This window comes from Tupaia chinensis, unplaced genomic scaffold (assembly GCF_000334495.1).
Source record: "Tupaia chinensis unplaced genomic scaffold, TupChi_1.0 Scaffold000226_1, whole genome shotgun sequence".
Classification (NCBI taxonomy): domain Eukaryota; kingdom Metazoa; phylum Chordata; class Mammalia; order Scandentia; family Tupaiidae; genus Tupaia; species Tupaia belangeri.
Window position 1 is genome coordinate 7,533,640 of NW_006159701.1, and position 21,181 is coordinate 7,554,820.

Consider the following 21,181-nt stretch of genomic DNA (forward strand, 5'->3'; position numbering starts at 1 on the left):
AGTATATGTATAAATGTTTTAAATAAATAAATATATTATATATATATGTATATATAAATCTGGGAGCATAACATTTTAAACCATTTTGATATTTTGAATGGTTTATCGTGTCCTCGTAGTTCAAATGAACTTAAAAAGATAACTTTCTCTCAATCTTTGTATTGAATAATTTAATTTCTAAACCAATACTTCACTTCACTTGCTATAATTATTTTTAAATTATGCTATAATTATTTTTAAATTAGCTTCTGTGTCAAATCCATAATTTGTTCCTACATGACAATTTATAGCAGTCTAAAGATTTTTTATAGCAGTTGGTTGTTATAATTTTGACAGATGCTCAAGGCTTTTCTTTGCCTTGTTCCTCAGAATTGCATCTTTGTGGGAGGATTAGAGAAATCAATAAGAATTTTATTTTTTCTTAAAATGTTGACTAACTCCACACTGAAAAATTAACTGAGAAAGTCATAAAGATAAAAGCCATTAATTTGCCCTTTTCTTACTCATTCATGTATGTATATTTATACACATACACACACACACTATGTAACTCACACATCTGCTTGCTTGTTTATATTTTTTTTAGTTCATTTCATTATATAGTTGATTTTAAACCAACAGAGAATCATGAAATTTTAATTTAACTTATAGATACTATTTATTTAACTCCTCTTGTCTTCGTTTTCTAATCAGTAAAAAGGAACACTAATATCTGTCTTGTAAGGTTGCTGTGAAGATTAGGGACAAGCCATATATGACCCTGGGCCTGAGCCACCTGCTGCCCAATATGGAGTCAGTGAACGAGGACTGATGTCATTACCATGACTTATACGTGATTCAACTTCTTCTAGGCAGTTCTAATAATGACAAAAATACCTTTAACTAGAAAAAAGACCCAACAGTTCCAACAAAGAAAAACATTTTTTTTTTCTGTTTGGATGGTTAAATTTAATTAATCCTATGAATTAAACCATTGAGAGAAATAAAAAGACTCAGTTAAGGCAAAATAGGCCCAGCCATTTGACATTTCTGAGGAAAAAAATTTTTTAAATGTAAATGTCAAAGAGTTTGGTTGAAATTTCTAATAGAAAATAATTGTAAACTAAACACTTCTATTTTGTTAACTAACATTTCTAGACATGTTATTTAGTATTTGTACTCCTATGCACTCTCTAATAGTTATTTTAAATGTTTAATAGCCTATAACTGTCTGCTACTTTAAATGAGTCTTTAACGTGCTTGCTTTTAAATGTAATGGACTTAAGACATTAAGTAAAAGGTCACTTGTACTGTTTCAGAATGTTGTGTTTTTGTCTCATTTTATTCACCACCTATACATGCACCTTTTACTGTTCTGTTTTTCTCTTTAGCTATCCTCATACCACCTAAGGCAGCCTTCCACCTGGACAGTCTCTGGGCTGGCCACCAGGAGCTCTCTTGTGCTGGATGGGATGGGAGATAGGCCTTTGCTCCTAGGCACTCAGTGTACTCCCCGTGAAATACTTCGTATTTCCGTCCGCACTCCAGACCTTAGCTTCCCAAAGCAAACTGCTACTTGCCATCCTAGTAGAAGTGACTGCTTTGGGCTTGTTCTGGCCACTTCATTTAATCTGGAAATGCATCATTAAATTGCATCATTTTGTGTTGTCATTGTGCATGTGTGCTCATCACAAAGCTTAAAAATCATATTTTGGTATTTTCTACCTAGGAGCTAAAGGTCAGTATTTTGGCTCTTGCCACCCAAATCCTGACTGGATGTGATGAAGTGTTGGAAATGCTACAGCAGGTTACAACTGCCCTCATAAACAGTGACGTAACTGACCGCGAGCAGAGGTAAGGTAATGGGTTGTGAGCTGTCACCCGCAGGCCTTCCAGAAGGAACATTTGCTTATGAAGTGAAATCTTTGTAGAACAGAACATCAAGTCTTCATTTAACATAGAGGAGTTTCTGTGAGACTAGGTTGAAATGGCAAGTGTTTCAAAGCCAAGTGCATTCGAACTCTTGAATATGCTTTTAGGTAAGATTGGGCCAATTAGCCGCGCTCCAGCAAGGTTGTAGTGGGCAGCCTCATCCCAGACATTGGGACTTCTCTCTGCATTTCCATACTAGCTTTTATTTATCTATTTATTTTATTGTCCAGCTCAGCACCATGAGTACTCAGTTTCCACATGATAAGTACTTTCACAAGCAAGTGATGTAGAAATGTGTGGGTCACCAACTGCTGTACTTAAGATGACACTGACATAGTATCTCAAGATTTCACCGTAATTTTACTTCTCCAAATACAGGGGTGATCTATCAATACATAGAGGGCAAACTGCTTTCTCATAGTAGGAACAGGCTTTCCCAGTCCTTCACATTAACATCTCTGCTGTGGTTTGCTTTTAGATATAAGTTGTAGCTGTGTTTTTGGATAGAGATGTTGCTCTAAAACAGTCTTGTATTGTTATTTTTGCCTTGGTATCCTTGTCTGTCCCCGGGTCCTTGGTTCTTGCTCTCTCTCAGAGACGAGAAGAAGGCTGGGACTGAGAACAATATAATCCAGATCGCCACTGTGCCTCGGCTTGTGAAGACAGGTAGTTCCCTGCCGATGCAGATCTGTCAGGGGGAGAGAGTGCAGCCTCCTGGGAGAGCCAGGACATAGGAGTCTGTTTCTGTTTCCAAATCCGATATTCTAGGTAGCATTATGGAGTTTAACCCATTTCTTTTTTTAAAAAAATTATTTTATTTAGGAGCTGACAGGTGGCATGGTGGTTAAAGGCACTGGATTCCCACATGGCTGACCACGGTTTGGGTTCCAGACCTGCTGACTTGCTTTCTTGCTTTCCCTTTTTCTCTCTCTCTGTCTGGTCAAATTAAAAATAATAACAACAAATGGAAATAAATAAGTAAATAGATATTTTAGAAAAGAATTATTTTGTTTAATTAATTTATTTAATTAATTTATTTTAATTTGACTAGAAAGGGACAGAGTGAAAGATAGAGAGAGAGGGAAAGTGAGAAAGCAAACTGCCAGGTCCAGGACTTGAACCGTAGTCGGTTATGTGGGAATCCAGTTCCCTTAACCACCACGCCACCTGCCAGCCCCAACCCATTTCTTTCTTTGAGAGATCTTCACACCTTGATTCTTCTAACAGGATGAAGATCTTAAGAATGTAATTTTAGAGACAAATTAGAAATCTGCCTACTTAAAGTAGCCAAGATCAGAGACAGCAGAATGGTGGTTGGCAGGAGCTAGGGGAGGGAGAAATGAGCAGTTACTACTTAATGGTATGAGTTTTAGTTGTACAAGATGAAATAGTTATGGAGTTGGACAGTGGTGATGGTTGCACATGATTTAATGACATCGAAATGGAAATTTTAAAATAGCTAAGAGGATCAACTTTATGTTAAGTCTGTTTATTTCACAATAAAAAAAATGTTTAGAAAAAAAAATCTGCCTTCCTCTGTACTCACCTAAGCCTCAATTTATCTAGGCCAATAGTAGATTTTGTAGCTGCTGTTGTAGCCATTCACTTTCTCCCTTTCAGAGTCTCAGTGCAGCACTGTGACTGACAGCCTGAGGAGCGAGGGGACTTTACAGAGAGTAACTGCCTAGAGTAGCCACTTGAATTTTAGAAGCCATTGTCAGGGGCTGCGAAGGTGCTGTGAGGTGTACCTGTAAGCCATTGTGGCAAAATCTGAGGTCGAAGGTGAAATCCACCAACAACTTTCTGTTCTTACCCTCTTGGTGGTAGAGAGTGGGAAATGCGTGGGCTGAATTGTCATAATTCCCAAGTGCTTAACTTGTCCAAGGAGCTAGTTTAAGAGAATTTGTGAGCTAAAGATGACATCAGTTGCTTCTTCACATGATCCGACATTGCTTAGGCTGTGTGTTTTCTTGAACTTTTTGTAGGTTAAAAGGCTTGGAACAAGTTACTAAGGCTACTATGCTTGGTCACCTTCTTCCAGTGTTACTGACCTCCCTGATGCATCCAAACTTACAGACTCTGATCATGGCCGATGCCCTGATGCCGCAGCTGGTGCAGTTGGTACTCTATACCAGCCAGGTACGGGGCTCACTGTGCCCGAGGAAACTGCTTTCAGCCAGCCCACTTCACGCTGTAGCTGTGTGCTTTTGCTGAAGGCAGACTAAACATAACTGTGTCTTCAGAAAATAAGGGAAATATGATGAAACAAAGAAAAAATCTTGTCATAAAAGTAAACTAGAATGTTAAGGAAAACACTGTGTCTATTTGACTGAATTATTTTAGCAAGTATTCAGTGGTGACCAGCTATAAAAATGTCAATGTGCACTGCTCCTAACAATCCACTATTACAGTCAGTCTCCTGAGCCCTCACAGGGTAATAGTAACTAATATAAATTATGTGTTACGTTCATGCATTTCGTGAAATGATGTTAAGTGGCTTAAGTAGTAAAGCATTTCCCAGTGAAGGAAGACAGATTAGGATTATAAAATTGAGGACTCAAGTGGGGATTCTAAGTTTGTCTTCAGGTCTAGAAAACTGACAGCCCTTTGAGACATACTGATGGTTTTGTGTTTCAGACGGCCTTGCTGCTTAAGACCCAGTGTCCGGTTTTTGCCGATGTGGGCTGTTCTCCATGTGGCTCATCAGATCAGAAGTGCAGGCTGTTCCCGGATGAGAGGTAATGGATGCTACCTCCTCGTTTTTCCTACTGATAAAAGCCTAGCCCTCCTCTTATGACAAGTGATGCTTAGCAAAGATTATCTAGCAGGACAAAAAAAAAGACTTCAGGGTCAAAATTTTACAGGTAACTGTAGCATTGCTTTGTAGATTTATGGGAACAGGTTAGAATAAATTTCCCATGGATCAAGACATTAGTTCAAAATTGACCTGAAATGCTCATACACTAATGGTAGAAATGTAAACTATTATGACTTTGACAGACGGTTTGACAATTTCTTAATAAATTTAAACATACGCCTTGACCATATGACCAGCTCTTTGACTTCTAGGTATTCACATAAGAGAAAAGAAAGCATTGGTTCTTCCAAAGATTTGTACATGAAGATTGATAACAGCTTTAGCTATTGGGTTGTCGGAAAAGTCATGATGCATTTTTACATAGAAAAAATACATTTTCTATGTATTCAAAAGAATAACCCGAAACTGGAAACAACCCACATTATGAACTTATAAACAATTTGTGGTGTAGTCACACAATGGACTCCTACTCAGCAGTGAAAGGGAGTAAACTATTGGGGTGTGCAACAACCTGGGTGAGTCTTGGGGTACTCATGCTATGTGAAAGAGGCCAGATCCCCCAGGTCACAAAAACTCTGTAATGATGGACACTGAATAAAGATTGCTGTAGGGGAGGAATAGAGGGATTAAAGAAAGGAAGAAGGAAATGTCACAGGTGTGTACAAATGTCCAAATTTACCAACTTGGACACTCGAAATGTTTGCAGTTGATTATCAGGTATGTTTAAACTGTCTTTTAAAAAAATTGAGGCCTAGCCTTGGTGGCATGCACTGCCAAGACGCTGTGCTCCACTGTGTAGGATTCCTTGTCCAGCCTAAAGGCTCAGCACAAGGGCCACACCTGTAAGCCCAGTGACAGGGTAAGCCAAGGCAGGAGGGTTGCACACTTGCATATGGCCTAGGCAATATAGTGAGACTCAGGCATCTCACAGTGCACACCTATAATCCCAGGAGGGAAGCTGAGGTGGGAGGACCATGACATAGAGAGATACTGTCTTTAAAAAACAACGAAAGTGGGCCAGTAGGTGGCGTGGTGGTTAAGGTCCTGGCCAACCACAGCTTGAGTCCCAGACCAGGCAGCTTGAAACTCATGCCAGGTGTGTGCGTGTGTGCCCAAAATCCTGAGAGGAGAATAAAGGAGAAAGGATTGTGGCATGACCATCTCCCTGGGAGGTGATTTCTCACTTTTCTCTCTCTGTCTCTCTCTGGCAAATGCACATGCCCTTTGGCAAAAATCTTTTTTAAAAAAATAATAAAGAAATAAATTGGTCAGAAAGGATTTCCTAGATTTCTCTAGAGCACTGCACTGTCCAGGTGAGCTTTTGCAGTGATGAAACTTGTGTCCACGCTGTCCAATATCTTCAGCCACACCCACATGTTGTTACTGAGCATTTGGAATAAGGCTAATGTGACTGAAGAACTAAATTTTAAGTTTAATTTGTTCTTGTTGTTAGAGATTTGTTGTTGTTGTTGTTGTTGTTATAGGGTGTGTGTGCTTACCAGAGAAACAGAGACAGAAAGAAAGCAAGAAATCATCTTCCAGGAGGATGGCCATGCCACAGTCCCTTCTCCTCCATTCTCCTTTTGGGATTTGGGGCATCTACACAGACACGTCTGGTTTGAATTTTAAGTTGCTGAGTTCAGGACTCAAACCATGGTAGATTACATGGGAGTCCAGTGATGGACTCTATTATACCATCTGTTAGTCCCAATTTTAAGTTTAATTTAAATGTAACTTGAATGGCCACATGTGAATAGTAATTAGCAGATTAGACAGTGCAGTTTCTGCAGCTTAACCTGCTGAGTTGAAAAGAATAAGAGAAAGCCACGGCAGATTATAGAAGTTTGTTTTCCAGAGTGTCTGGCTCCATGAAGTCCTTGAAAATTCAATGATAGTAGATGAAAGGAACTTTGAAGGCAACTTTCTTTAGTAAAAGTTACAGTGAAAAATAACTAATTATGTAGAGTCACTGAGTTTACAAGAATTGACATACAGAAATCAACAAATGGAAATTTTACAAGACACTAGTCCTGTAAGTGGGATTGGTAGAGACTTCTCCTGGTTATCAGTCTTGCATTCCTCTTGAAAAAAAGAGGCAAAGATACGCAATGTCTAACAATAGAAAAGAAAAACTTTAAATACAGGAATATTTAATGTTTCTGATTGCCACTGATATCAAGCATTTAAAAGCCACAATAGAGGGACAGCAGATGGAATGATGATTATGTTACTGGACCTCACACGTAGTCAACCTTGGTTCAAATCCTGGACCTGGGGAACCAGCAGTTAGCGTAATGGCTATGTCGCTGGACTCCCACGTAGTCAACTGTGGTTCTCATCCCGGACCCGGTGGCTTAAAACTCATACCAGGCGCGTGTGCGTGCATGCCCAAAATTCCAAGAGGAAAATGGAGAAGGGATTGTGGCGTGACCATCCCCCCTGGGGGGTGATTTCTCACTTTCTGTCTCTCTGTCTGTCTCTGTCTGTCTGGCGAGCGCATGCACCCTATAGCGAAAACCTCTCAAAAAAAGTCTCAGACCCGGTGGCTTGAAACTCACACTAGGCACGTGTACGTGCATACCAAAGTCCCAAGAAGAGAATGGAATAGAAGGGATTGGGGCATGATCATCCCCTGAGGAGTGTTTTCTCGCTTTCTATCTCTCTGTCTCCCTGGCAAATGCACACAATGCTATAGCAAAAATCTCTCAAAAATAAATAAATAAATAGATAAATAAAAATTTAAAAATAAAAGGCACTAGGGACCAGCAAGTGGCGTGGTGGTTAAGGTGCTGGACACTCCCACATGGCTGATCACAGTCCAAGTCCTGACCTGGTGGCTTGCTTTCTCACTTTGTGTGTGTGTGTGTGTGTGTGTGTGTGTGTGTGTCCGGTCAAATTAAAATAAAATGAATGAATAAATTAAATTAAATTAAATTCTTTGGGAACCAGCTGGTGGGGTGGTGGTGAAGGTACTGGACACTCCCACATGGCCAGCCATGGTTTGAGTCCCAGACCTGGTGGCTAGTTTTCTTTCTTTCTCTCTCTCTGGTCAAAAATAATAAAATAAATGAATGAGTAAATAATTTTTTTAAAAAAATCTTTAAAAAAAATAAAAGCCACAATATCATCATACTGCATGCTGTAGTAAATTAAAGTGCAATTTCTTTCTTTTTCTTTAAATTATTTAGCTTTATTTATTTATTTATTTCATTTTATTTTATTTGATCAGAAAGGGACAGAGCAAGAGAGAGGAAAGTGAGAAAGCAAGTCACTAGGTCTGGGACTTGAACCATGGTCAGCCATGTGGGAGTCTAACGCCCCTAATCACCATGCTACCTCTTGGCCCCTAAAGTGCAGTTTTTTAATCTTGTGTATTTTACTGGGTTTACATTTTGTTTTTTCTTTTTTGCTGCTAGGCTAAATCTTTCTCTTTCTCTGCTTATAGAATGCTAGAGGAGAAGGAAGAGCCAGGTTTTCTAACTGGTTTAAAGATTCCTGCCCCATGGGCTGCTGGGAAAACTGTAGAAACGGTGCACCCTGTCAGAGACAACTATAAATTTAAAGAAACCGTCCATATCCCAGGAGCTCGCTGCCTGTATCTGAGATTTGATAGCAGATGCTCATCACAATATGACTACGACAAAGTAAGCAAGACCTGGGCTATTGTGGGTCCGCCTCCAATAGGCTGATTTCTCGGGTGCTTCTTATTTTTCTTTGCCGCTGGTCACCCCTCTTGACTTATGTCTGACTGCAGATATCTCTAAGGAGAGCTCTTCTAAGATAATGCCTTCAGGGGTATTGATTAATTGAGAGTGTCCAAGAGCCACCACCTTTGCAGTCTTAAGAACAGTGCTTTACCACTGCTGAAAATGTCCTTTTGTAAGCTTTCAAAAGCTTAGATCCGAGACAAAGGCAGTCTTCCTTTTCATTGTGCTTACCTTCCCTCTGTGCTTGGAATTCCTGCAGATGTGTGATGGCCATTCATCTAGAAAGGTCTTACTGCCCAGTTCTTGGGGCTTCTCATGTATCTTTTAGGAAAAGGTGGCCTTTTAGAAGGTTTCAAATGTGCTAAGACCAGACTTTTATTTATTTAAATATTTGTTCTTCTTTACCATTAACTCAGGGCCCACATAGATATTGAGGAAAAGTGGTTTCCAACCTGATGGCTTAACAGTTATAAATGAAAGGAAGCATCTTAAGGGTTCAAGTAATTCTTCTATTTATACTTGTTACATTGTAAAGCATCATGAAATTGGGGTATGTAACATGAAAAAAACAGCTGGAGAACTGTCCAATGGCTTTTACACACTGTATTATGTAGCTTGTCAGCTATCTGTTGTCTCTCCTCTATGAACTGTGTGAGGGCAAATGGTCTTAAATCCCATCAAGGAAGTTTTCTGGGGAGTTAAAAATAAAGGACTTGGCCAACAGGTGGCGTGGTGGCTAAGGTGCTGGATTCCCACATGGCCAATCAAGTTCAAATCCTGAACACAGGGGCTTAAAAATCTTATGTGCATGTGCATGAATGCCCAAAATCCCAAGAGGAGAATGGAGAAGGGGTTGCCACATGGCCTTCCTCCCGGGGGTGATTTCTCACTTTCCCTCTCTCTCTCTGATGAGTATATGTGCCCTATGGCTAAAACCTAAAAATAAATAAATAAGGAACCAGCAGTTAGCATAATGGCTCTGTCACTGGACTACCGTGTAGTCAACTGCAGTTCGAGTCCTGAACCTGGTGGCTTAAACTCATGCTGGGTGCGTGTGTGTGTGTGCCCAAGATCCCAAGAGGAGAATGGAGGAGAAGGGACTGCGGCGTGGCCATCCCCCCTGGGGGGTGATTTCTCGCTTTCTATCTCTCCGTCTTTCTCTGTCTGGTGAGCGCACGCGTCGTATAGCAAAAACCTCTCCAAAAAGAAAGAAAAATAAATAAATAAAATAAAGGTCTTAACTATACATACTATGAGGTGGTGAAACACATCAGTAGGCAAGATATAGAATTCTTTTCTTCCTTGTTGCCTGTTAAGATAGTCCGATTCATGGATGTCTGAAGGGGTTTAAGACTTGCCTGAAACTTAATTTAGCTGGAAGCAAGAAAATACAGAAAATAGTCTTTGGTGGACCTTTTAAGAAAGTTATCCCCTAGCCTCAGCCTTCCTCCCTTCATAGCTCATGGCATCAGCTGTCCCCATTGCCCAGGTCCAAGTGAAGAGATGATTTAAAATGGAAATGGAAGAGGTTGCCATTTTGGTTGGTGTCATTGTGTCTCTCCTTCGAAGAACAGTCGTTTGCATCTTCTGATGTGCATTAACTATGCCTGCAGTAGACATTAGTGGTGCATGACGAAGCACAAAGAGGCTTACTACATGGATAAAAGTTCATTTGCTTTTCCAGTGGTCCCTGGCTGGTGTGAGCAAAAAGTCTGAAAGGGTAAGAAATCACGGGACGATCAGCGTCCAGGATGCAGCTTTTAGAAACAAACTTAGACGCAGTGGGAGGCAGTCAGAATGTGACTCAAGGACAGGGGTTGGTGCTTAGAGAAGCCGGAGCTTTAATTTTCCTGTGGAAGCATTTGAATGCCAAAGAGGCATAAATGTCTTTCCTACCTCTTAGAAAGTTGATTGATTGGATATAAATGAATAGTCTATTAGAAAAAAATGTACTGATACATGAAAACTGACCCAAGAAACCGCAGCCCCCTTTCTGGCCCAAATTTTGTGTCGTTTTATTTTTATACCATTAAGCAACATTCTAAGAATATATGGCTTATTTTCCATTTGTTGCATTTTTTAAAAATCCTCATTTACTCATTGGTATTTATTTATTTATTTATTTGGTGCTTTTGTTATTGTGTTAGATACCATCTTTCCAGTTACGTTTGCTCACTTGGTTAATTTTGGGGGAGGACTTAAGGGGTCCATTTGTACCTGTTACTCATGAGTTACATGTTATTAATTAGGATGAAAATAGCCACAATAGCTTAGTTTAACTGTTTTGTTGTGAGGTCCCCAAGCCAGTTAATGCGCCACACATTATGTAATAATATGCCTTTTTAAAAAAATTATTGTTTTTACTCTGTGGCTGTCCCTTAAAAAGCAATGGCTAATTGCATCTAAACTATTGTAGTTTGTTAGTCTTAAAATATCGGGAAGTACTAGTTATATTAGAGTGACACCAGTGCCTGGTTATGAATGTATTTTTAAACCAATCTTTTTTTACAGCCTTTTTATTTGTAGATGTTGTTTTTGTTTTTCTTTTACAGTCTAACAGTATATTTTCTGTTTTGAAGTTGGTGATATACGCGGGGCCTAACACAAACAGTAGGAAGGTTGCTGAATATGGAGGCAACACGCTGGGGTACGGCAGCCCTAGTGTCTTAGGAACTGGCTGGCCAAAAGACTTGGTGAAGGTATGGTATCCCCTCACGGTCACTTCCTAGAAAAGAAACATGAGCTCACCTTCCTGACAGGCCCAAGTACTAACTGCAGTCCCAGAGAACATGTGCTCTGAGAGCTGTTGTGGAGAGGGAGCCTAGACCCAGCCTGTCAGTTCTACTCGGAATGGCCCTCCTGTCACTGTGGGACATCAGACCCTTGTCCGCTGCAGAGCTGTTTTCCCTGTCGCAGGTTACTCCATGGATGGAGGTTGTCACAGCATTTTCTCCTCTGTCCATAAAAAGGGTTTCCAAGTCTTTCAGCTTGCATCTCCTCGAGACTCTCTTATGACCAGTAGAACCATAGGGCCATTGCAGTTTAAAAGTGCTTAGTTAGTGTTTTCAAATGGATTTGGGCCATGCTTTACATATCTACCTAGAATGTGAATATGAACCAAAATACCCGCTGAAACCCATGAACACCTCCGAAGTCTGCTCCAGAGCCCATATGTTACACACATGAAGTGCCCTCTTTAATATGCCCGTAGTCGGCAAATTACCTCTGAGATGTAGTCTGGGTGCATCCAAATCTGGATGAACAGCATTTTGTAGTTGCCCTCAGACTGGCTGCCAGTTGTTTCTTACTCTGTAATGCAGAGCGAGGCCTTCCAGCACTCAGTCACCTTTCCCAGGAGTACAGGACTCTTGCCTGCCTTATCGATGAGACACAGGGAGAGCAGAGATCGGAATCCGAGGGCTCTATTAGAATTTACACTCGGGGTTTGACTGAGTTTCACGCTGCTCCTGCTATTGGGCAGTCCCGGTCCATTTCACAGAGGCCTGGTCCCAGACTCCTTGGTCAGGAGAGACATGTGAAAGGTCGGTGTCAGAGTGGGAAGGGAGAGCATCTGAAGGAAAAACAAGGGAGGAAAGGAGGTGCAGTACTGCTGTGGTCCTTTTGAAAGTAAATCTCTGAAATTCATTGCTCTCATGAAAATTGTGTGTCTTGTTTTTAAAGTGCATTTTCCCCCTGCTTAAATTTAAGGTGGAAGGAGATACAGTCACCTTCTCCTTTGAAATGAGAAGTGGCCGTGAGCACAACACTCCTGATAAAGCTATGTGGGGCTTTGCTTGCACAGTTCGCGCTCAGGTACTTGAATCCAACCACTGCTGTGGGCACAGTGTACCTTCTCTTCTATGCCTTGGTTACATGCACCATATTTGCCTTGGAAGCAGGGCAAAATATGAGCCACTTTTCCATCCATCTCTTCCATTTGACAGTAGCGAACCACTAGCAGTTAATAGCAGTTTTATAGAATAAAACTAGCCATGACCTAAAATCAGCTCAACAGCACAGAAATATTTCATTGCTACGGGGCTCCATCTTCAGCACCTGGGGAGGTAACCCGACTCCAGCATCTTTCCAGAGGGCAAGGAAACCTCAGTGCAACAAGTAAGCACTGAGTTCCGGGTGGTAAGGGGAGTAGGAGCTCTACCAACCCTGCGAGTTGCCTGATTGGTTGGTTGATTGATTTCTATATTTTGCAAACACCTCTTTTTTTTTTAATGTATAATAATTATACACATCATGGGGTACAATGTGATTTTCCAGTACAAGAATACAATGTTTTCTAATTAAGTCAGGGTAGTTAGCATCCCCATCATCACAACCATTTGTCTTTACAGTCCTCCCTGTTAGCTACCTTGAGATACACAGCAAGTTCTTGTCATCCAAGTTCTCACCACTGTATTTTGTAACACAGACGGAAGTTATTCCTCCTGTCTGTCTATAATTTTGTTTCTATTAATCACCACCACTTTATTCTCACCTCTTCCCCCAGTTGCCTGATTTTAAATATGTATTTCGGACTTGGAGGCGCTTATATTTAGCTCAGCCAGGCCCCTCTAGGGGAAGTTGTCTGTTAGCATATAAGCTCCATGAAGGCTGGGGCCTTTGTCTTGTTCTCCGGCATATCTCAGGCACATGGAACAATGACACTCAGACGGCACGTAATAAATACTTCTCGAATGCATTCAGTGCAGTCTGTGACAATATCCTGGTTTGAGTACAAGACAAAGGTGACAAAACAAGAGAGTGATTTATACTTAGGATGCTAGCCTAAGAACTGGGGGTTCTTGCATGTGTTTTGTGGTGTTTCTACTGTGGAGACTTATCTGCTATTCTCTCTCCGGCACTGTGTTGAGGCTTCACTCTGTGGTCATTCCCGTGCCCACATCTACTCATGGTATTGGGTGCTGTGCCTGTCCCATAGCAGTGACGTTCGATGCTGCTCTGTGAGACCTTGTGGCCGGGGACAGTGCGGTGCGGTGCAGCCCAGGGTGCAGCCTCTGCCAGGCGCACTGACCAGTGTGGTTTACCCCTGTCTGCATTGTAGGAGTCTTCGGAGGATGTCTCAGGAGGCTTGCCCTTCCTGGTAGACCTGGCTTTAGGTCTGTCTGTGTTAGCTTGTTCCATGTTAAGAATCCTGTACAATGGACCAGAAATTACCAAAGAAGAAGAAGCCTGTCAGGAGCTATTGAGGTCCAAACTTTTACAAAGGTAACCAGGTTTAAACTGAGCTCGTTTTTACCCATGGTAGACAAAGGCCTGACCTTTCGGTCATTTCCCGGCTGACTATACCTACTCCCTGACCACCGCAGGCTATCGTTATGTCTAAGGAATAAGGTAGCAATCACACCATAGTACTTTCTGGCCTTTACTAAATTTCAGACTACATATTTGAACTGCCTAAGGTTTTCTCTAGACCTTGTATTGTATAATTGAATAAAAGGATCCCCAAAGGGCGGGTGGTGTGGAATAAAGCAGACATGGCAAAATGTGTATTGTGGTGTCTAGGCAGTGGGTATGTGGATATTAACCATTAATTTTTCCACTTTTCTGTCTGTTTAAAAGTTTTCATAATATAATATTGGCAAGGAGGCAGATTCCTAAAGATGTGCTTTTGTGTAATGCTCGTTTTTCTTTAGCCTCTGGAGAAGGTTTGATGTTTAAATACTTAACAGATGATGTGACCCTTCATTCCTTCATATGTTTGATGTATCTGCAGACTTCAAGTAGCTTTCCAATATCTCGGTAAGAGAGGAAGTGAAGAGCCTTTTTTCTGTCTGCTCAGGTGCCAGTGGCAGGTGGAGGCCAATGGTGTGATCTCCCCTGCCCTTACTCCGAGCCCCTCTCCACTGCCTCTGACCATAGAGGAAGACCGAGAATTCACCTACCCCTCTGACGTCCTCGTGCCTCCTGTTGGAAACTACTTTGACCTGCCCCGGATCAGGCTGCCTCCAGGAATCATGATAAAGCTCAGGGAAATTTCTGGGCGAGCTAGACCTCAATTTAGACCAAGTATAAAGTATGTTGTTGTGTAGCATTTTACTTTTCCCAATGAAAAAAAAATAATGTGTACACCATTGAAGGGTTATGTTTCTTCTTGTGGTCCAGCAAATGAGCCTTTAGTTTTATGTTTCCTTAGTGAATGTGAACTGGGTATTCTGGGAGCCCACGAGGTGCTCCAGGTTAGTGGCCCTCCAGTCAGCAGCCTTAGCATTGCCTGGGAACCTGGTTCTTGGGCCCCATTTCACACCATTGAGTCAGAAACTCTGAGGATGTGGTCATTTATCTGTGTCTTAGTAAGTTTCCCATGTGCTTGTGATTCATGCTGCAGTTTGACAAGTCCTAGGTTGCCCTCAGGTAGTTTGACCTCTACGCATAGTCAGCCTCTACTTTGGTTTCCATAGTCTAGAGACGTGTCTTTTGTTTTGATGCCTAGAGAGATGGTAAGTGATCTTTAACCTAGAACGTGAGGTCTTATGGTTAGAAATGTCTTTGTGGCATTTTTGCTTAAAATCAAGTCTGCCTTGCATCCTCTGTTCTCTGAGGAAATATTGGCCATTTCAGAGGGGGAAAATTGGAAAAGAGATGAAATTTCATAGATGAAACAATGGCACTATTGTTTTCATCCAGCATCCAAGTGCACTAAATACCAGAAGTCGTAATGCTGAATAAAATTACCTAGTAGGTAAATGGTGCAGAAGGTCACTTTTTAGTCTTAGGTCTATTTTAGTTCTAATATGAATCTAGCTCAAAATATATAAATCATGGAGAATGAAATCCCTTTCATTTGTATTTTCAGCTTTGTCAGCCCATGTCAGTTTTGTCAGTTAATATACTAAATTATTTGTTGGCATAAGACTCCTGGGATGCCATTATATTTTTGCCTCTTACTCTATTCTAAGAAAGGAGGGATGGTGAATATTTAATATATGTGGATCAAAGCCTACCTTCTTCAGCCTATAAAACACAGCCTTCGGTGAGTGGCGATCAGGGCACATCTCTAACCAGTGTCCGTTGTGATCACAGAGAAGTGATTCAGCCAGATGTGATGGAGGAGATGGTGGTCTCCTGTGTTATTAAGCACTTGAACTTGGTTGATGCACTGCAGTCCCTGATAAACTTCCAATATCAAGAAGAGCATGCCGAGGAATATGATTTATTATGTAAAATTATGGGAGAGACCTTTAAGAAGCTCAATGCCATGGAGAGACAGCTGCAGGTAAGCGAAAGCTAGGACACATATGTTTGTGTGGTAGCTGCTGGAGATCATTGCATTCCTAGAAACTTAAGGAAAATTGAAATGTGACATGAATTTTTTTAAATGACTATGGCCACTAAAATTTCCAAATTGCACACGTTTTTAGTCTGCATCCATTTACACAGTGTTTTTATTTTACTGTCTCTATTAGAGTGTTGCAGAACTGGAACAGAAATGGCAAAGTGAGGTCGACGATGCCATGCAGGGGAAACTGGAGAACAACATGCCTTTCTTTTATGATTACCATTTTAATGAGGTAAGCAGAGCTTGTGAGCTGTCATCGGGACGTTGCCATTTATAGAGCAAATTTATCTACTATGTGCGTGCATGTGCAGAGAGAGCTAAAATAATGCTGTCTCCTGAAATGTATCCATTTTTCAGAGGGGATCAAATGAAAATTAATGAGATCAACATGTCAATAGTTGTTTATAAACTAATAGTTTCATTTAAAAATCCAGAGACGTTACTGTGATTGTCAAATGTTGCTTTCACATCTTATAAAAACCAAGCAGAATGATAAACCCTGAAGAAATCCCTAGAAAGGAGCTAATGTCATTTTTGATCATTAAAAAATCAAATAGCATACAAATGAATTAAGCACAGAAATAATGGACCCACAGTGGTGGTATTTTTCTGAAATTTTCTGTTCCTTTTAACATATGTGCAGTAAAACTTGGTTTTTGCAGATCCTGCATACCATCTTTTCTTGACTTTTCCTTCCTTAGAACAAAATGAAAGAACTAGAACTTTTGTGTTCAATGAAGGAAGTCTCCTTTGATGGAAATGATCTTGAAAACATGGTCCTATCACTGAGGTTAGTGATGTTAATAACTATTAGCTAATTTATCACCTTGATGCTCAAAACAAATTGGGAAAGCCTAGTCTCTAATGGATATTTTTAAAATGTTCATTCACTAAATATTTTAGAATTGGAACTCATTTAGTAAATTGGAAGTTTTCTTTTTTTTTTTTGGAGAGGTTGTTGCTACAGGGCGTGTACACTCGCCAGAGAGACAGAAAGCAAGAAATCACCCCCCAGGGGGGATGGCCACGTCACAATCTCTTCTCCTCCATTCTCCTCTTGGGATCTTGGGCACGCATGCAAACATGTCCAGCGTGAGTTTAAGCCACCGGGTCCAGGACTTGAACTGCAGTCGACTACATGGGAGTTCAGCAACATAGCCATTACGCCAATGTATGGTCCTGGAAGTTTTGCCTTTTAACCTTCAACAGTTAGTATAGATGTTTGAAACTGAGGAAAAGGAAGTAACGGTGGCCACCGTTTCTAACACTGCTTCCCTGGGATGGGGAGAGGGGGAGGTAAACAGTGTTTATTAGTTGACTTAGTTTCCCCTCTGTCTTATTCTCCTGTCCTTTGTAACTAAAAACAGATTATTTTTGATAAACTGGAGAGCAACTAAATGCACATCGGTCTTTCTTTACAGGGAGAAGTTCTTGCAAGAAGTGAATTCTCTTATTCAGAAACCCTCACACCCACTGGCCAAAACCAAGACGTTAGTGAAGAGTTTGATGAACCGAGCTGAGCTGTTGCTGCACGTCACCATTGCAGCCCAGTCGGGCCTCACGAGAAGCATCTCCGGGACCCCTGCAGAAACACCAGGTACTGCACGTTCACAGCCCTGCCTACGCTCTGACCCTAGCCCATTCCCAAAATATACATCAGCTACTTTTTTTAAAGTTCACTCTTGCGTGCTCCTAGAAAGGAAAATAAGGAAATTCCAGCATTTTAATTTTGCCTTTTATTTCTCTGCTTAGTAAGTCACGTTTATTGTTTTCCTGTGGCATATTTGAGTTAGCTAGCATCAGCGCTATTGCCTTACCTGTCTCACTGAGGTTTTTCTCAGGGGCATCTAAGAAGCCCAGTGACATACTTCATACACATGTACCAGGGGACTTCAAAAAGCTTGTAGAAAAATGGAATTTAAACCAGGAGTTTATTTTAGTGCAAAAAAATTTGAACTCTATGAATAGTTTATTTAAAATATCCACTTTCTATGAACTTTTTGCAAGCCCACTTGTATATGTTATGGTTTTCATAGTAGCATATATAATTAGATTTCCCAGTAACATGTAATTAGGTAGCATTGTAAATTTTATAACGCATTTTTTCCCTCTTCCCTCGAAACTGAGTGTTTGTTTTTTTGTAGTAATTATGTGGAAACTTCTGGCATGAACTTCTGTGAATTAACATTTTCAAGGTCACATCTTAATTGTTAGCCTGCAAATGCGTCTCTTGGGAAAGCCAGTGACTCTTCTTACTTAAGACAGGACCCGTACCACGGGGCAGGGCCAAGTGTTCCTTGCAACCTGAGAGAAAAGTTGAATAAGCATGTTCTTAAATGACATTCAGCCCATTGCTTGTGCAGGCAAACTTGTTCTTGTCCCAGCTGTTTGTCTGAGGCTCCTCTTCCTTGAAATAAGTCTAGAAGGATTTCAGGAGTCTCACTCTAGAAATAGGAGACCATGCCCTGAGAACTTCAGGGGAAGACACAGGTTGGGGAGAGAGACGTGTGCTGAGGATGGTCTGATCACACGCCAAGACAGTCCGCTACACATACCACATCCCTGGCCTCTTAGCCCTGGATTCATTGAAGGTCCCATATAAGACTTCTCCACTCAGTAAGACTGATGAAGCCTTCCAAGAGGCTCAAGACCGCAGAGATAATGTACCGCTCTAAGAGATAATGCCATTTTCAAAAACTATATATTTTTTTAGATTTAAATTATCTAATCATTCTTTATTTTTTTTTGGGAGAGTTAGTTTTTTGTTGTTGTTGTTGTTTTTTTGTTTTGTTTTGTTTTGTTTTGCTATAGGACGCATGCACTCGCCAGAAAGAGAGAGACAGAGAGACAGAAAGTAAAAAATCACCCTCCAGACGATGGTGATCCCTTCTCCTCCATTCTCCTCTTGGGATCTTGGGCATGCACGCACATGTGCCTGGCATGAGTTTAAGCCACTGGGTCCGGGACTTGAACCACAGTTGACTACATGGGAGTCCAGCAACATAGCCATTGTGCTAAATGCTGGTCCCCTAATCATTCTTAAGACTTACAAAATAACTGTTTTTCTACTCTCTCAACATCTTTTTTTCTTCACTCCTTTTTTTTTTAATTGCCACATGTGCTCACCAGAGTGAAAGAGAGGAAAAGGAGGGAAGGAGAAAGCACCCCCCCCAATGGGCATGGTCACACCACAGTCTTTTCCCTCTCATTTCTCCTTCCTCCTTCCCGTCAGGATTCCGGGCATGCACACACATGCACCCAGAACGTTTCTCAAGCTGCCAGGGCCAGGTCCCAAGGTAGTTGGCCATATAGTATCTGGCTTCCAGTGCACAGTGTTCAGCCACTGTGCCACAGGGCCAGCCTCTTAGTTGATGTTTACATGTTGTTTTCTCTTCTTCCATTTGTTCTTTTACAACTACTTCCCTGAATAAGGTGAAGAAGAATATTTTATAGGAAGAGCTGTCCAGTTTATAACTCAGGTGCAATATTTATTCCCACCATGATCAAAGCAGATTACCACCAAATGGTGATAAATCAGCTATCTTGGATCAAATCCAGGATTAAAGTGGCAGGGGGTGCCAAATGCCATTTCCAAAAAATATGTATCTGGCTTTATTTGAATTAGGAAATTTGCGAGTTCAGAAATTATTTTCTTCTTCCTCTCTTGCTTTTTACAATACATATATTGAAGTAAATATTGGTAGATAAGAAATTAAGGAATTTTTCAGCCTCTTTTTGGAAATCTAAGTTTGTACAGATATTATAATTTTTTCAGTTAAAATAATTTTTTGAGAGATTTTTGCTATAGGGCATGTGTGCTCATCAGAGAGAGAGACAGAGAGAGAGAGAAAGTAAGAAATCACCCAACCCGGGGGGATGGCCACACCACAATCCCTTCTGCTCCATTCTCCTCTCAGGATCTTGGGAACGTACAACATGCGTCCTACATGTATTTTAAGCCCCCAGGTCTGGGACTCAAACTGAAGTCAACTCCCTGGGAGTCTAGCAACGTAACCATTGTGCCATCTGCTCGTTCTGAGATAAAATAATTTTTAACCTAATATTTAGGTTTATAAAAATTGGCTTAAAATATCACCAAGTGCTCCACTTGCTGAACTGGTAGCTGAACTAGAAAGCAAAGATGCATTTCAAGTCCTAGAAAGCTCCGTCACATGCTGCTATTACTGTAATTCCTCACGAGTCAGAAAGCAGGGTCATTAGCCTTTTCATTCCTTTTCTTCCCAGCTTGTAAATCAGCCTCTGAAACAAAGGTGATATCGCACGCTGTCCGGCAGCCCGTCTTCCTTCGCAGCATGTCGGCTCCTTCCGACCTGGAAATGATCGGCAATGAAGATCTGGAATTTACTAGAGCAAATCAGAGGTAAATGACTATGGCCGGGGATGGACTCCCACATGCAGCCGAACGTGTTGATCAGACTCCGCGTTCCTTGTTGCGCTGATGGAATGCCGTTTTGTTTTCTCCTTAGGCGTCGCCATGTGACCAGCCACCGCAGCAGCTCCTTTACACTCCTGCAGTCACTGGCCATTGAGGACAGCAGGGACAAGCCCACCTACAGTGTCCTGCTGGGGCAGCTTTTTGCATTCATTGGCACCAACCCTGACCAAGCTGTAGGTCATCTTAGGCAGAAGGCACATGAATAGCACCTACCGGAAGGGTCTGGTGACAGTGAGACTCAGGTGTGCTTCCTTCTCATGCATTTCAGGTGTCCAGCAGCAGCTTTCTTCTGGCTGCGCAGACAAGGTGGCGGCGAGGAAACACACGCAAGCAAGCCCTGGTGCACATGCGGGAGTTGCTGACGGCGGCCGTGCGAGTTGGGGGAGTGACACATCTTGTGGGTCCAGTGACAATGGTCCTTCAAGGAGGACCCAGGTCAGTTATTCCTTTTTTGTTTTTACTGTCCTGTCTAGAATGGGTAAAAGCCACTAAAGAAATTCTTGGGGCCAAACCATGGGCAGTGGTATTTGCTAATGTTTTCCCCTAAAATATATATATATGTATATATATTTTTTGAGAGGTTTTTGCTATAGGGTATGTGCGCTCACCAGACAGACAGAGAGACAGAAAGCAAGAAATCACCCCCCAGGGGGGATGGCCATGCCGCAATCCCTTCTCCTCCATTCTCCTCTCAGGATCTTGGGCATGCACGCACACAACCCGCCCGGCGTGAGTTGTAAGCCACCAGGTCCGGGACACGAAATGCGGTCGACTACATGGGAGTCCAGCGACATAGCCATTACGCTAACTGCTAGTCCCCCCTAAAATATTTTATATATAAACATATTATATAATTTATAATAAATTTATAAATTTTAATTTTTAATTATTTTAATTTTCCAGAGGGTATATGCACTTGCCAGAAAGAGGCAGAGAAAGTGAGAAAGCACCTCTCCCACCACAGGGATTGGTCATGCCTCAATCCCTTCTCTTCC

The 21,181-nt window shown here is 41.5% G+C and overlaps 1 protein-coding gene across 1 annotated transcript in view; it reads left to right on the forward strand.

Annotated features, from left to right (window-relative positions):
* HECTD4 (HECT domain E3 ubiquitin protein ligase 4) overlaps positions 1-21,181 on the forward strand; it is a gene marked incomplete at its 5' end in the record, with an annotated part of 148,680 nt that overhangs the window by 49,525 nt on the left and 77,974 nt on the right. Inside the window, 15 exon segments of the mRNA XM_027771636.1 lie at positions 1,709-1,833; positions 3,897-4,050; positions 4,549-4,649; positions 8,175-8,373; positions 11,016-11,135; positions 12,145-12,249; positions 13,496-13,659; positions 14,234-14,467; positions 15,475-15,667; positions 15,858-15,962; positions 16,432-16,520; positions 17,152-17,327; positions 19,976-20,111; positions 20,218-20,359; positions 20,455-20,621. Of these exon segments, the coding sequence (XP_027627437.1) occupies positions 1,709-1,833; positions 3,897-4,050; positions 4,549-4,649; positions 8,175-8,373; positions 11,016-11,135; positions 12,145-12,249; positions 13,496-13,659; positions 14,234-14,467; positions 15,475-15,667; positions 15,858-15,962; positions 16,432-16,520; positions 17,152-17,327; positions 19,976-20,111; positions 20,218-20,359; positions 20,455-20,621 (2,210 nt within the window).